Source organism: Notamacropus eugenii, chromosome 2 (genome assembly GCF_028372415.1).
Source record: "Notamacropus eugenii isolate mMacEug1 chromosome 2, mMacEug1.pri_v2, whole genome shotgun sequence".
NCBI lineage: Eukaryota > Metazoa > Chordata > Mammalia > Diprotodontia > Macropodidae > Notamacropus > Notamacropus eugenii.
In genome coordinates, this window is record NC_092873.1 from 391,495,217 (window position 1) to 391,507,577 (window position 12,361).

A 12,361-nucleotide genomic window follows, 5' to 3' on the forward strand; every position below is an offset into this window, starting at 1 on the left:
TACTAGACCTTGTCTCCAGTGTCAGAGGACCTGTCTTCTTATGCCAATATAAGTTGGAAAAATGACTCAATTTTTCTTTATGCTTCACAATCAGGACTTCATCTGGTACATTTTCTAGGTTTTTGTGGAATAGTTGTTACGGGGAGCTTAGCCATGATACTTCCTCCTACTTTACCAATTTGACTGGACAAGTCTTTCCAGCGTCTTTTCAAAGAAAACAAAGTCATCTAGGTACAATAACACTTTCAGATAAATAGTATATCTGACTACTTTCAATAACAGGCATTTGAAAGTGTTAGGTATTCTAAGATGTAAGATTCAGCTGGGCAGATGAAAACAGTCTTTTTCTTTGTCTGCCATAAGAATTTGATAGCATTAACAGTGTAAATTCAACACTGACAAGCATTTCCTATTCAATGGATAGCCAGTTCAGAATATCTTGAACTTTTTAAAAAAATATTTTTATTTAATTTTGGGTTCCAAATTCTATAACCCCTCACCCCTCCCTGATTAGTAAGCAGATATATGTTATATATGTGCAATTATATAAAACATTTCCATATTAGCCATTTTGTACAAAAAGACTTAAAAAAAAGAAAAAGAAAGGAAGGGAAAGAGAGGAGAAACAGGAAGGGGGAGGGGGGAGAGAGAGAGAGAATAATATTCCATTACAATCATATACCACAACTTGTTTGGCCATTCCCCAATTGATGAGCATCCCCTTGATCTCCAATTCTTAGCCACCACAAAAAGAAATGCTACAAATACTAGAAATATATTTGTACGTATGGGTTTTAGATAAATACTACTTATCATTTTAAGGAAAAGTTTATTCCTATGCTCTCTAGTACTGTTAACAGGAATGAGTGCTGTATTTTGTTGGTTTTGTTACTGATTTGGTCAGTTGTGCTTACAGTTTTCCTAATATTGAACCAGCCCTGCATTCCTGGTATAAATCCCACCTGGTCATAGTGTATGACCTTGTGATATACTGTTGTGATCTTTTTGCTAGTATTTTATTTAAAATCTGTGCATCACTATTCATTAGGAAAACTGGTCTATAACTTTCTCTGTTTTGGTTCTTACTGGTTTAGGTATTAGCACCATATTTGTGTTGCAAAAAGAATTTGGTGGGACTGCATCTATTTTTCCAAATAGTTTACACAGTGTTGGGATTAACTGTTCTTTAAATGTTTGGTAGAATTTGCTTGTGAATCCAACTGCTCCTGGGGATTTTTACTTAAGTTCATTGATGGCTTGTTCAATTTCTTTCTCTGGGATTGGATTATTTAAGTATTTTATTTCTTCTTCTGTTCATCTGGGTAATTTATATTTTTGTAGATATTCATCCATTTCATTTATATTATCAAATTTATTGGCATATAATTGGGCAAAATGGCTCTTAAGAATTGTCTTAATTTCCTCTTCATTGGTGGTGAATTCGCCCCTTTCATTTCTGATACTAGTCATTTGGTTTTCTTCTTTCCTTTTGAAAATCAAATTAACCAATAATTTATTTATTTTATTTTGTATTTTTCATAAAACCAGCTTCTATTTTTATTTCAGTGGTTTTCTTACTTTCAATTTTATTCATCTCCCCTTTGATTTTCAAGATTTCCATTTTGGTGTTTAATTGGGAATTTTTAATTTATTCTTATCTTGAACTCTTTAAAGTGGAATATTCATTCATTTTGGTTCTTCTGTTCAAAGTCTGGTAATCTACACAAATTTGTATCTTCCTATTCTTTCATACCATCACTATACATGACGTATATGGGATGGTGGACTCTGTAATGGGGCCATGTAACAGTAGTTCTTTAGTTGGTTTCTGAGGTCCCATATCACCCTAATACTCTTTTCTAACTCAAATGCCAGCCAATGCTGTGATGATTCCATCACATAGCTAAAAAGCTAATCTAAATGCTCTAAAGTTGCTCCTCTGGGGCATGGTTTCTTCTGGAGAAGATCTCAAACTTGGACAAATAATAGCTCTCTAATGGAATTAATGGAGGTATAGCCTCAACCTTACCTAGAGGCAAACTTTCTTTTATGGGTTTCAGCATACTTTAGAATTTCTCTATGAGAAACAGTTTCTGCATCTGACAGCTTCTAGATTTTTAAGCAGCATCTCTTTCTCAGTGGAAGGTTTGAAAATTAATTTCCAGGTACTATCTCCAATTTTTTGGAAATTTTGAATGATGAAAGGGATCATGTAATTCACAAAACACTTTCGACCTTGCTATGAATTACATTATAATCCCTCAATTGTTTTATTGCTGTTTTCAATGAACTTACAATGTACTTAATTTCACCCTGTGTATCTACTTGATATCAGAAAGTCTTTATGTATGTCTATACTCAGTGTGCAACAATTTATGTTAGTCATATCAGCCCCTATTTTTCTTTTTTATAATTATTTTCAGTTAACAAAAAATATTTACTTCCCTCCTCTATTCTATTAGGATGGAGAAGCAAAAAACTTTGTAACAAATATGTCTAGTCAAACAAAACAAATTCCAACTTTGGTTATGTATAAAAAGTATGTCACTGCACCCTGAGTCTATCAACGCTCTGTCAGGAAGCACAGAGCATGCTTCATCATCAACATTCAGGACTCACGGTTGGTCACTGAGTTGATAAGCGTTCGTAAGTCTTTCAAAGTTGTTTTTACAGTGTTGTTATTGCATTCATAGTTCTTATTGTGCTCCCTTTACTCCACACGTGTTCACATAAGTCTTCCTTGCTTGACTGAAACAGTTCCTTTTATCCTTTCTTATGGCATGACAGTATTCTATTACATTCATGTGCCATAATTTGTTGTTATTCTCCATTTGGTGGGGTTTCTGCATCTGTGGCAAAAATGTGGCAAAAAAGGAGAATTATTCTAAAAGGAAAAAAAGAAAACCTAAGACTAAAATTCTGTTCAAAATAGAAAAAAATATATTCACAGAGAATTCCCAGGGTCACTCGTTGTAGTGTCCCACGGTTAGAACTGGATTTCTGATACCTGCCCATGATGTCCATTTAGAAAAAAAAAATAGACTACCAACAACAATAACCACATTTGTTTCCCATAGTCAGACCTACTCAAAAATAAAATATAAAACCTAAGAAAAAAAATTCTAAAAATTCCCAAATGAAGGAATTTTTTAAGTAAAAAATCCCTACGCAATTCTCATGTCTAATCACTTGGAGGGAAAGTCTGAGAAAGGCCAGAAATCCTCTAGCACCAAAATAAAAATGATTGGCCAGTCAAAGTCTGTCAAAACTCAAACATGCACAATCACTCTACCTCCCTCACCAGGGCAGGTCATTCAGCCCAACAACCACAATACAGGGTAGGCAGTCCCTCAAAGTGCCCTCAGGCAAAAGAAGCAACTGCTAGTTCCACAGCATGGCTTTGGGCTCATTCCTGTTTCTCACACTTGGTTCTAAAGAAAATAAGTCTGGGGTCTGATCAGTATGCATATGGACTCTGGAAGGTTATTAAAATAGTAGCTGCATTTATTCTTTAATTGGCTAGCCCCTATCTAAAGGTTAAGGGAAACAATCAAAATCTTTTTTGATTGGGTTTTGGCTTCCCAACTCCCAATATTGTCCTCCACTTTTAATCAAACAAACTCAGATTGAGAGCCATGTAGTTATTGTCACTGTTGTTTCTAACATTAACAGTTTAAATAACATGCAAGTTGAAAGTCAGAAAATAAAATTTCCAAATGCCAACTGCTCTGACAGGCAGAGGGAACAATGTCCTTCTTATTGTAGGGATAAGAAAAGGGCAGAACCGTGTTGCAGACTGGGTAGATACTTCTCACAGCCGCCACAGTCTGCTGGTCACCACTTCAGCCTCTTTCAAATGGTGCCTGTTCTCTGTGTCAGCCCCTTTTAGTTCATGTCTGGACACTGCCTCACCCTACTGGGCTACAGAGCTTCAGCACCACATGTTCAATTTCTTCCTCAGGCACCTCCTTGCCTGTGATCACATAAAATATGAAACCATTACTCCTCACTGTTAAGGACTTAAGGCAGGAATGCTCTGCTCTCTAGCTTTCTCAGGCCTCCATTCATCTCTGGGGATGTGAATGCAGAGTTACAAAAGATATATGGTAACACTTATGTGAAGTAAAAAAAAAAAAATCAGCAAAACAAAAATAAAGTACATACTAATTTTTTAAACAGTATGTCCTTTATAAACATAATATATATATGTATATATTCAATGACCAACCATGATTACAGAATATGATGATGAAACATGATACACACTTCCTGACAGAGGTGATGGACTCAGGGTGCAGAGTGAAGCATATTTTTTTGTACACTGACAACGATGAAGTTTGTTATGTTAACTATATATGTATCTACACACACATATAAGCATATGTATTGGTCTTACATATAAATTATGTCATATATACATATATACATACATATGTATACACACATCCTTGTAAGGACCACAAAGGGATACAAGCAAATATGTAATTATTTTTATTTTTTGTCCATGCTTTTGATTTAATCAACGTAAGGAATTTCAAGTTTAAAAACCCCCATCATTAGTGCAGATCAACAACTCCTTTGTAATCTATAGTGTTAGAGAGTTGCTTACCACTTAGATTCAGAATGTCTGGATTCAAAACATCTGAGTTCCAAACCTGTTAACAGCCATCACTTTTCTGACACAGATTCTTCTTCTTCTGCAGACTGACCCTTCTATCAGCCTGCATTCTCTCTTACTATCTCCCTGTCTACTGTCTCTTTCCCTGTTACCTACAAACATGCTCATGTTTCCCTGATATTTAAAAACAAAATAAACCCTTTACTGGATCCTGTTCTCCCAAGTAGCTCTTGGTCAATATCACTCCTCTCCTTGAAAAAAGCTGTCTGATTTGGCGCTTCCACTACCTTTCCTCTTACTCTCTTTTAAATCCTTTGCATTCTGGCTTCCAACCTTGTTCATTATTCAACTGAAATTGCTCTCTCCAAACTCACCAATTATATCTTAATTGCCAAATTTTCTTCAACCCTTCTCCTTCAGTCCTCATCCTTCTTGACCTCTCTGAAGCGTTTAACACCATTCATCACCGTTTCCTTCTGGATAGTCTCTCTTCCCTGGGTTTTTGTGACTCCTGATTTTCCTCCTGTCTGACCATTCCTTTTTAGTCTCATTTGCTGCTTCTTCATTTATATCATACCCACTAATGGTGGATCTGTTCTGGGCCCTTTTCTCTTTTTCCTTCTAATTCTGTGTCACCTGGTGATCTCATCATTTCCCACGGGTTCAATTATGATCTCTAAGCAGATGACTTTTAGATTCATATATCCAACCCTAATCCTGAGCTCCAGTCCCACATCCTCATTTTGCCAGGAGCAAAAATCAAGATCACTGGCTACATTTTTTAAGATTTTGTTCTCCTCCTTTTAAAAAAGCAATCAAGAGAGTTGCCTTCACAAGTGCTGCTACGCTTCTCCTCTTCTCCAGTCTTTCAAAGACCACTGTCCATGGCTCAGCAATCACACCTATTAGTTCCTTCAGTACTCTGGGATGTAGTTCACCCAGTCCTCATGGGCAAGTAGTTGCTCTCTCACTATGCTCTCACACTTATCTGGGACTACACCTATTTGTCATTTTTATTCTTTTCTTTATAGCCCAATGATATTTTCCCTTGGTAGAGAATTCACTTTCATCCAAAGTAGTAGTCACATCCCTCATTTTATCATCTTTTACTTAATATAGTTGTAAAAATAAATAAAAAACAAAAACCACCTTTTTGTTGTCCTTGCTAACTTACCAAAAAAAAGTTAGGCTATGGAATCTTACCTCCTTTCTCTGAACTCCATAAATTTGCTTTTCTAGGATGTAGAATATTTATCATACTATTCTCACCTCTTTATCAACAGTTGTAAGATGAAGTGGTCATCTGCTTCCAAATTACCATTATTTTTACTTTATCCAATTACTCCTCCTCATTAACGCAAATCAGTTAGTTTTATAATATTAGTTGTTCCAGGTTGAAGTTTTTGAAAGATGACCTTCAAATACTCTGCTCCCATCTCATTTATTCCTTTGGGTATGGCATCTGATATTGTTTGATCTTTAATCAAGACCCATATTAGATAATACTTCTACCATGAAACTTCCATGATCCCTCTAACTAGAAATAACTCTCTCCTCAAATCTCCCAAGCCATTGTCTGACTTTTTTCATTCTTTTGCTAACAATTTCGTGATAATTATCTGCAAATCCACTTCATTCTTCTAGCAGATCTTCAGTTCTTTGAGGGCTCAATGTATTTTTCCCCTCCTATTCTGCATCTCTAGAACCTACCACATTTTTGCATACATCAATACAGCTTTTATTGGTATGGGAATACCCACTAGGAATGCAACCTTCAATATGTATGAAGGTAAATCTTTGATTGTTGCCTGAAGAAGTGAAAGAAACTATGTGTTCATAGTAACACAGCTAGTACACACAAGGTCCAATTTAAATGTCTTTTTAACTCCAAGTCCAACACATTATCCATTCAGTTACACAACACATGTAAAAACACTTGGGAGTTGTTTCTGTTGTATCTGACAGGCATTTAGTAATATAGACTTTACGTACTTAATTATGTAATGAGCTCCAAGTCTGTATTTTCCTCTGGACACCAAACTCTACCTCACCCTATCTGCAGACACTAGATCAGAGGTATTCAAAAGTCCATCTCAGCTAACTGCTACAAGATCTTAATTTTTTTTTTCCACAACAAATATAGCAATATCTTGTACTTTTACTTCCTATATGAAGTCTCAAACTGTGATCCTAAAGCTGGAGTTATGTTTCTGTGAATGGTGATGGAACCTCTCAATCTGTCTCATTTGTTGCCCAACTAAGGTTAGAACTGCATAGCACTGATCTATAATAGGTTCATAAATACTCATTACCTGAAAGTGAAGGTAATTGGCCTACACTTGATTAAATATCTGATTTTGGACTTCATGGCCTATTTTATTCTAATCAACTGAGTTAAACAGCCTGGTAAACAAACATGACAGTTCATGTGAAAGCACTTTATTCCCTTGAAAATTTCATAATAACCATGGCAATGATAGCTTGGGGTAGGCCATGAAGCATTTATAACATATATACTACATAAAGATTTTATGTGTTATGAGAAGCACTATAAAGGAAATACACTTTCTGAAACTTTTTTTTAATACCTAATTCTTATTGTAGGAAGCTTTCCAAAAGTAGACACATTCAGCTAAAAATAAATTCTCCATTATTTATTCTTTCAACAGATCCTGATTCATATAATTTTGCCTTTATAAATTGATGGACTTGTTAAGCAACTATTATGTCCTGGGGCAACTTATATTCTCCTGGAGCAGTTGTTAACATGTATGTAAACAAGTCAATTACAAAGTAATTTGAGAAGGGAAAGAGAGCTAAATAGAATAGGGAGGGTTCAAAACTTTCCTTATTTTGGGTCCCTACTACGCGCAAGGACAGTATTATGCAGCACTATGGAAAATATCATTTAATCAGAGTTTAGCAGAATCTCTCTACTAGGATGTTAAGTTTCTCAAGGTCAGAGGATCACAAATACTTTACTAGCCATGTGACCCTGGCCAAATCACCTAACATTTTACAGAAGAGATAATTTCCAATACGTACAGACAGACATATATGTAAGTACGCGTGTACATATGTATGTATATATATTATATGTGTGTAGATGTACATATATATATATTTGGATATACAGATCCCAAATCATAATTTCCAGTGTCTCTATAGGGCCCGAAGGCTTATTATCATAATTATTATAACAGCCCCTTCCCAACAGGCTCTCAACAGTAGCTTTTGGTGAATTTGCCCCGCTGCACACCCAAAATATCTTAAAAGGTTCGTAATTTTAAAAATTGTTTCTCAGTCACTTACACTGTTGGGGGAAGGGTCAGGCTCCTCCTCTTAGCACTGCTGCAGGCAGGGGAAAGGCAGACTGGGGGACTCCCCTGCTCTGCCCTGACTTCCTCTCCCGGCCCCCCTAAGTCCAGGTAGGATATAAGGGGGCACACCCTAATAGGTCAGTCCTGATGTCAAGCCTCCAATTTCGACAGAGAAGGGGGGGGGGGGGGGAGAGACAGAGAGAGACAGACTGACAGACAGAGGCCCCGTGATGACAGGTGGAGCTGGGGAGTCCAGGGATGTGAGAGGCCCTGCACTGTACAGGTGAGGAAACAGACCCGGGGAGGCTAGGAGAGCTGCCCAGGTCACACAGGTAGGCAGTGACAGATAGTCTTCTGAGGGAAAAAGGTCTGAGTCACGTTCTGATATACCGCAAGAAAAATGACGGTGCTTCCAAAAAGAAACGGGAGAAGGAGAAAGGTCTCACCAACCGCCAGGCCACATTCCGCGAATCTCGCGAGAAGTCAAGCAGCCACAATCGCCCCGCCCCCACGGGTTTCTCTCCCCTCGTCTGCTCCGTCTTCCTGTATATTTCACGCTCAGCGTCTGTTTCCGAGACTCTCGCGAGATCCTCTAGTTCCTGGTTCCGCTTCCTCTCCAGCGCGGAGGCGTCGTCATCTCTCAGGGCAACGCGATGGCCGCCGTGGGCAACCCCGAGGCCGAGCGGCCCTTCTCCCTGGAGCTGCTGGTGGGCTGGGTGCGCCTGGAAGCGCGGCTCTTACCGCCGCCGCCCCCGCCGCCGGAAGACGAAGAGGAGCCCGGGCCGCCTCCGCCCGACTCCTTCCGCCTGGCCGTGGCCTTTCGCCTGCTGGACTTCCCCACGCTGCTGGTGTACCCTCCGGGAGGCCCCGCCGCTCCTTCCCGGGAGCGCCAGCCCGGCTTGTTCGCCTTCGGCCGCGGCAAGGCCTGCCTGTTCCGCAAGGATGCGGCCACCCTGCAGCGCCTGCTGGGCCTCTCCCCGCTCCACACGCTGCTCCTGACCGTGCCCCTCGGCAACCCGACCCCGGCCCCGAAGCTCTTGGGCCGCTGTAGCATCTCCCTGGCCTCCGCTGCCCGGGAGCTCCTCCGAGAGGGCAAGGGGCGCTCTGCCGCGGGAGCTTCCCAGGGCTACCGAGGTCTTTACGTCTTAAGAGACCCGATAGGGGAGCAAGTCGGGCAAATTTATCTGGGCTACCGCTTGACCGACTTGGGGAGCCCCTTGCTGGCCCATGTTAGCGCGCAGACGTCCGGGGCCTTCCAGAGGAAGGGGGACCCCGCTGGGGCTAAGCTTAGTGGAGAGGAGGAAACGAGGACAAAGGAGAGGAGTCCCCCAGCCCCCCAAGGAAAACAACCATTTCCTCCCCCACCCACAAGCCTTGCTCAGGTGGATCCAGAGGATTTGGAAGTTTTGGAAGAACCAGAGCAGCAGCAAGAAATGGTTGAGATAGTTACCTACGATAAAACTAAGCCAAAGCAACAGGAATATGTGGTTAAGGTAGTTAAAACTCCCAGCAAATGCCAAAGGAGTGATATAGATACAGAGTTAACAGACTCTTCCCAGTCGGAGACTACGATGTTAAATGAGGTCAGAGAAAGCATTAGTCCAAAAAGTCAGGAAGTCACAGATTTAGAACTTGAAACAAACATATTTTGCCCACCACCTCTCTTTTATTCTCATCTGGAGCCAAAAAAGGTACCACTGGCCAAGGGCAAATTCGTAACTGTACCTCAAATGAGCATGCCTAGGGAATCAAATGATGTGGTTCAGGAAAAAAAGGTCTTGTGCCCTTTGGTAATGAACCATGATGCCCCATCAGACCAGAGTCATACTTCAGTGGCTCAGTCTCTGCCTGACCAAGGTAGACTTTTTGAGCAAGATAAACTTGACACAATAAGGCAGCTGCCTCTATTAAATGCTTTATTGGTTGAGTTATCTTTATTATATAACCAACCCCTTGTAGCAGCTACTGATATCCACCCTCACTTAGCCTGGTTATACAGGCCTGAAAGTGGGAAGGCCCCAGAATCTTCTGACAGTGCCACTTGTAAAACTGGAGAAGTGGGAGACACGTTTTTACCAATGAAAAAAGAAGAGGTCTTAAGTCCTCCATTAATAAAGAACCAGGTTGGACACAACCTCAGAAAAGGTGTATGTTTTGAAAAAAACAGGAGCACCCAAAAAAAAGTTCCAAGGAGAAAACTGCTTTATGGCCTTACAAATACATTCAAACTCCGTTTAAAGCAAACAAACCCAAACATGTTAATGCTACATGAAAAAAGAGAATGGGATAGAAAAACACGAACAGAAATGCCCGATACAGATAAGCTTCAGAGTTTGTCATCTAAGGGAAAAAGTTCAGTAGAGGAGCACGGAAAGCCACACAGAGTTCCCAGTAATCTATGTTCTGCTTCAGAGGGTTTTTTTGCTGAAAACGTTAGAACTTTAAAGCAAGATGGGGTGGAGTCTGAGGGCCAAAGGTCGACAAGAGAAACTCATGTTTCAGAAACTGGAACTCAGAAGGAGATAAATGTTGAAATCAAAGCAAATAAAGAGTCATTTCTAGAAACTTTGATAAACCCCATTTTACCAGAAAAAGTCACTCCTACAAATGCTTCAGAAAGATTTAAGAAGGAAGTAGAAGTCCATCTTCTAGATGTTGATACAGAGAATACTAGAATAGACAATGTCATAGATTTTAGTAATGGAGCAAGTGAGACTCTGGGATGTGAGTTTCATCCTAATTCAAATGATAGTAAACCAAATAAAAATAGCCTTTCTGAGAGTATACGAGAACTGAAGTATTCTGATGATTTTACTAGTCCTTGGTATTCAGAAGATTTCTGCACTGCTGATGATACTTTTGGAAGTTGTAGAGTTCATGATAGTACTGACCTGGAAGCAGATAACCTCAATTATTCTCATTTAGATACTGATTGTAAGTCTAGTGAATCTAGAATGTCTAGAAAAAGTCATAGAAGTGAAATGAATTCTGTTCTTACCCCACCTTTTTCAGCTGGCTCACCAGTACATTCATATAAAAAATCTCACCGTTCAAAGTCTCAGGGCAGAAGTCTGGTAGATGGAAATAGTATCTCCAGCAATGACCTTTCTTCACATTGGAGTGAAGGGAAGAAAAAGCAAGATGACCAAACTAACATTCATAACTCTGAAACGAGAAATAATAGTCAAGGCACCCTCGATAAACTTAACTCAAGAAGTGGCCAAAAATCTTTAGAAAAAAGCCAGTCACTAAGGACATCTCAAGTAAGTTCTTATTTGCCATCTAATACATCTGAACTAGAACTTAGTGCTCTGGATAGCATTGCTTCAGATCAGCTTGAAGAAAATGATGAACTTGGCTCACTAGATATTTGTGAACAATACAAAGACATTTGTGAGTTAGTAATAAATAAGCTTCCTGGGTATACAGTGTAAAATTGGTTTTTTTCATAATTAACTTAAAATCTAGTATATACAGTTACTAAAATTTTGTAACATTTTCATTGCTTATTTTTATACATAAATTATATGAATGCATTCATTATGGAAATGCAAAATAAGATGTTGCTCATATGCCATATTTTTGCTGTTCAAAATCAGTATTCCTCTAGAAGCAATTTGGAATAGGTCATGAAAGCATTGTAATCCTTATAAGTTTTCTGTTTTGTGATAAAGGTACAAATGCTTTTGGAATTGGTTCTAATGAACAATCTGCTTTAGTTACTAAAGCAGTTTATATATCCAAATAACATATGGGAAAAAAAACAATGCTTATGCTAAGGGGATGGTGTGGGGGCAATTTTAAATTTTTGGAGGAGTTAATTCATTATGGAATGAGAATGTGGACCTGAATCAAAGAGAATATAAAAATTAAGGATTTCTTAAACTGAAGAAAAATGATTAATGCTGAAGTTTTTAAAACTAGTAAAAATAATAATAAAAACTAATAAAAGTAAGATTGTAACAAATAATTACAATAAATAAAATTGTAATTTCATGACTAAATTTTGTGCCATACTTGTATCATTTAAAATAGAGATAGGAACCAGGTATAAGCCCTGTACCTTGTATTTACTACCTGCATGACTGAGTAAGTCATGATGAGATCAGAGGGATGAGAGATTTAGAGCTAGAAGGGAACTTTGGCCATTAGTCCAGTCTCATCATTGTATACATAAGGAAAAAGAGACCCTGAGAGGTTGCCTGATGATCAATGAGTATTAGTGACAAAGTTGAGATTTGAACTCAGGGTTTCTGACTTCAAACAACATTTTTTTGATTGTACTTTGCTATTTCACCAAAGGAATCTTTCTGGACTTATGGTGTCTCTAAAAGGAGGAAAATGGATTTTAGATCACACCTAAGATTCCATGCTGCTGTAAATCCTAAAGGACAGTGATTATAAAAGTGACATCTATTTGTAA

At 38.8% G+C, this 12,361-nt stretch overlaps 1 protein-coding gene and 1 long non-coding RNA gene across 2 annotated transcripts; one reads left to right on the forward strand and one right to left on the reverse strand.

The window, feature by feature from the left end:
- Positions 1-2,228: 2,228 nt before the first annotated feature.
- Positions 2,229-8,459, reverse strand: LOC140529091 (uncharacterized). Its single transcript, XR_011975416.1, has 2 exons — positions 7,931-8,459; positions 2,229-2,849 (listed from the first exon to the last, which is right to left on the reverse strand). It is a non-coding gene; the product is annotated as an uncharacterized lncRNA (long non-coding RNA).
- A 47-nt stretch (positions 8,460-8,506) lies between these two features.
- MAP10 (microtubule associated protein 10) lies at positions 8,507-11,942 on the forward strand. Its single transcript, XM_072647499.1, has one exon. It carries the CDS (start codon positions 8,592-8,594, stop codon positions 11,370-11,372), a length of 2,781 nt encoding a protein of 926 aa, XP_072503600.1. The 5' UTR covers positions 8,507-8,591; the 3' UTR covers positions 11,373-11,942.
- The last annotated feature ends 419 nt before the right edge of the window (positions 11,943-12,361 follow it).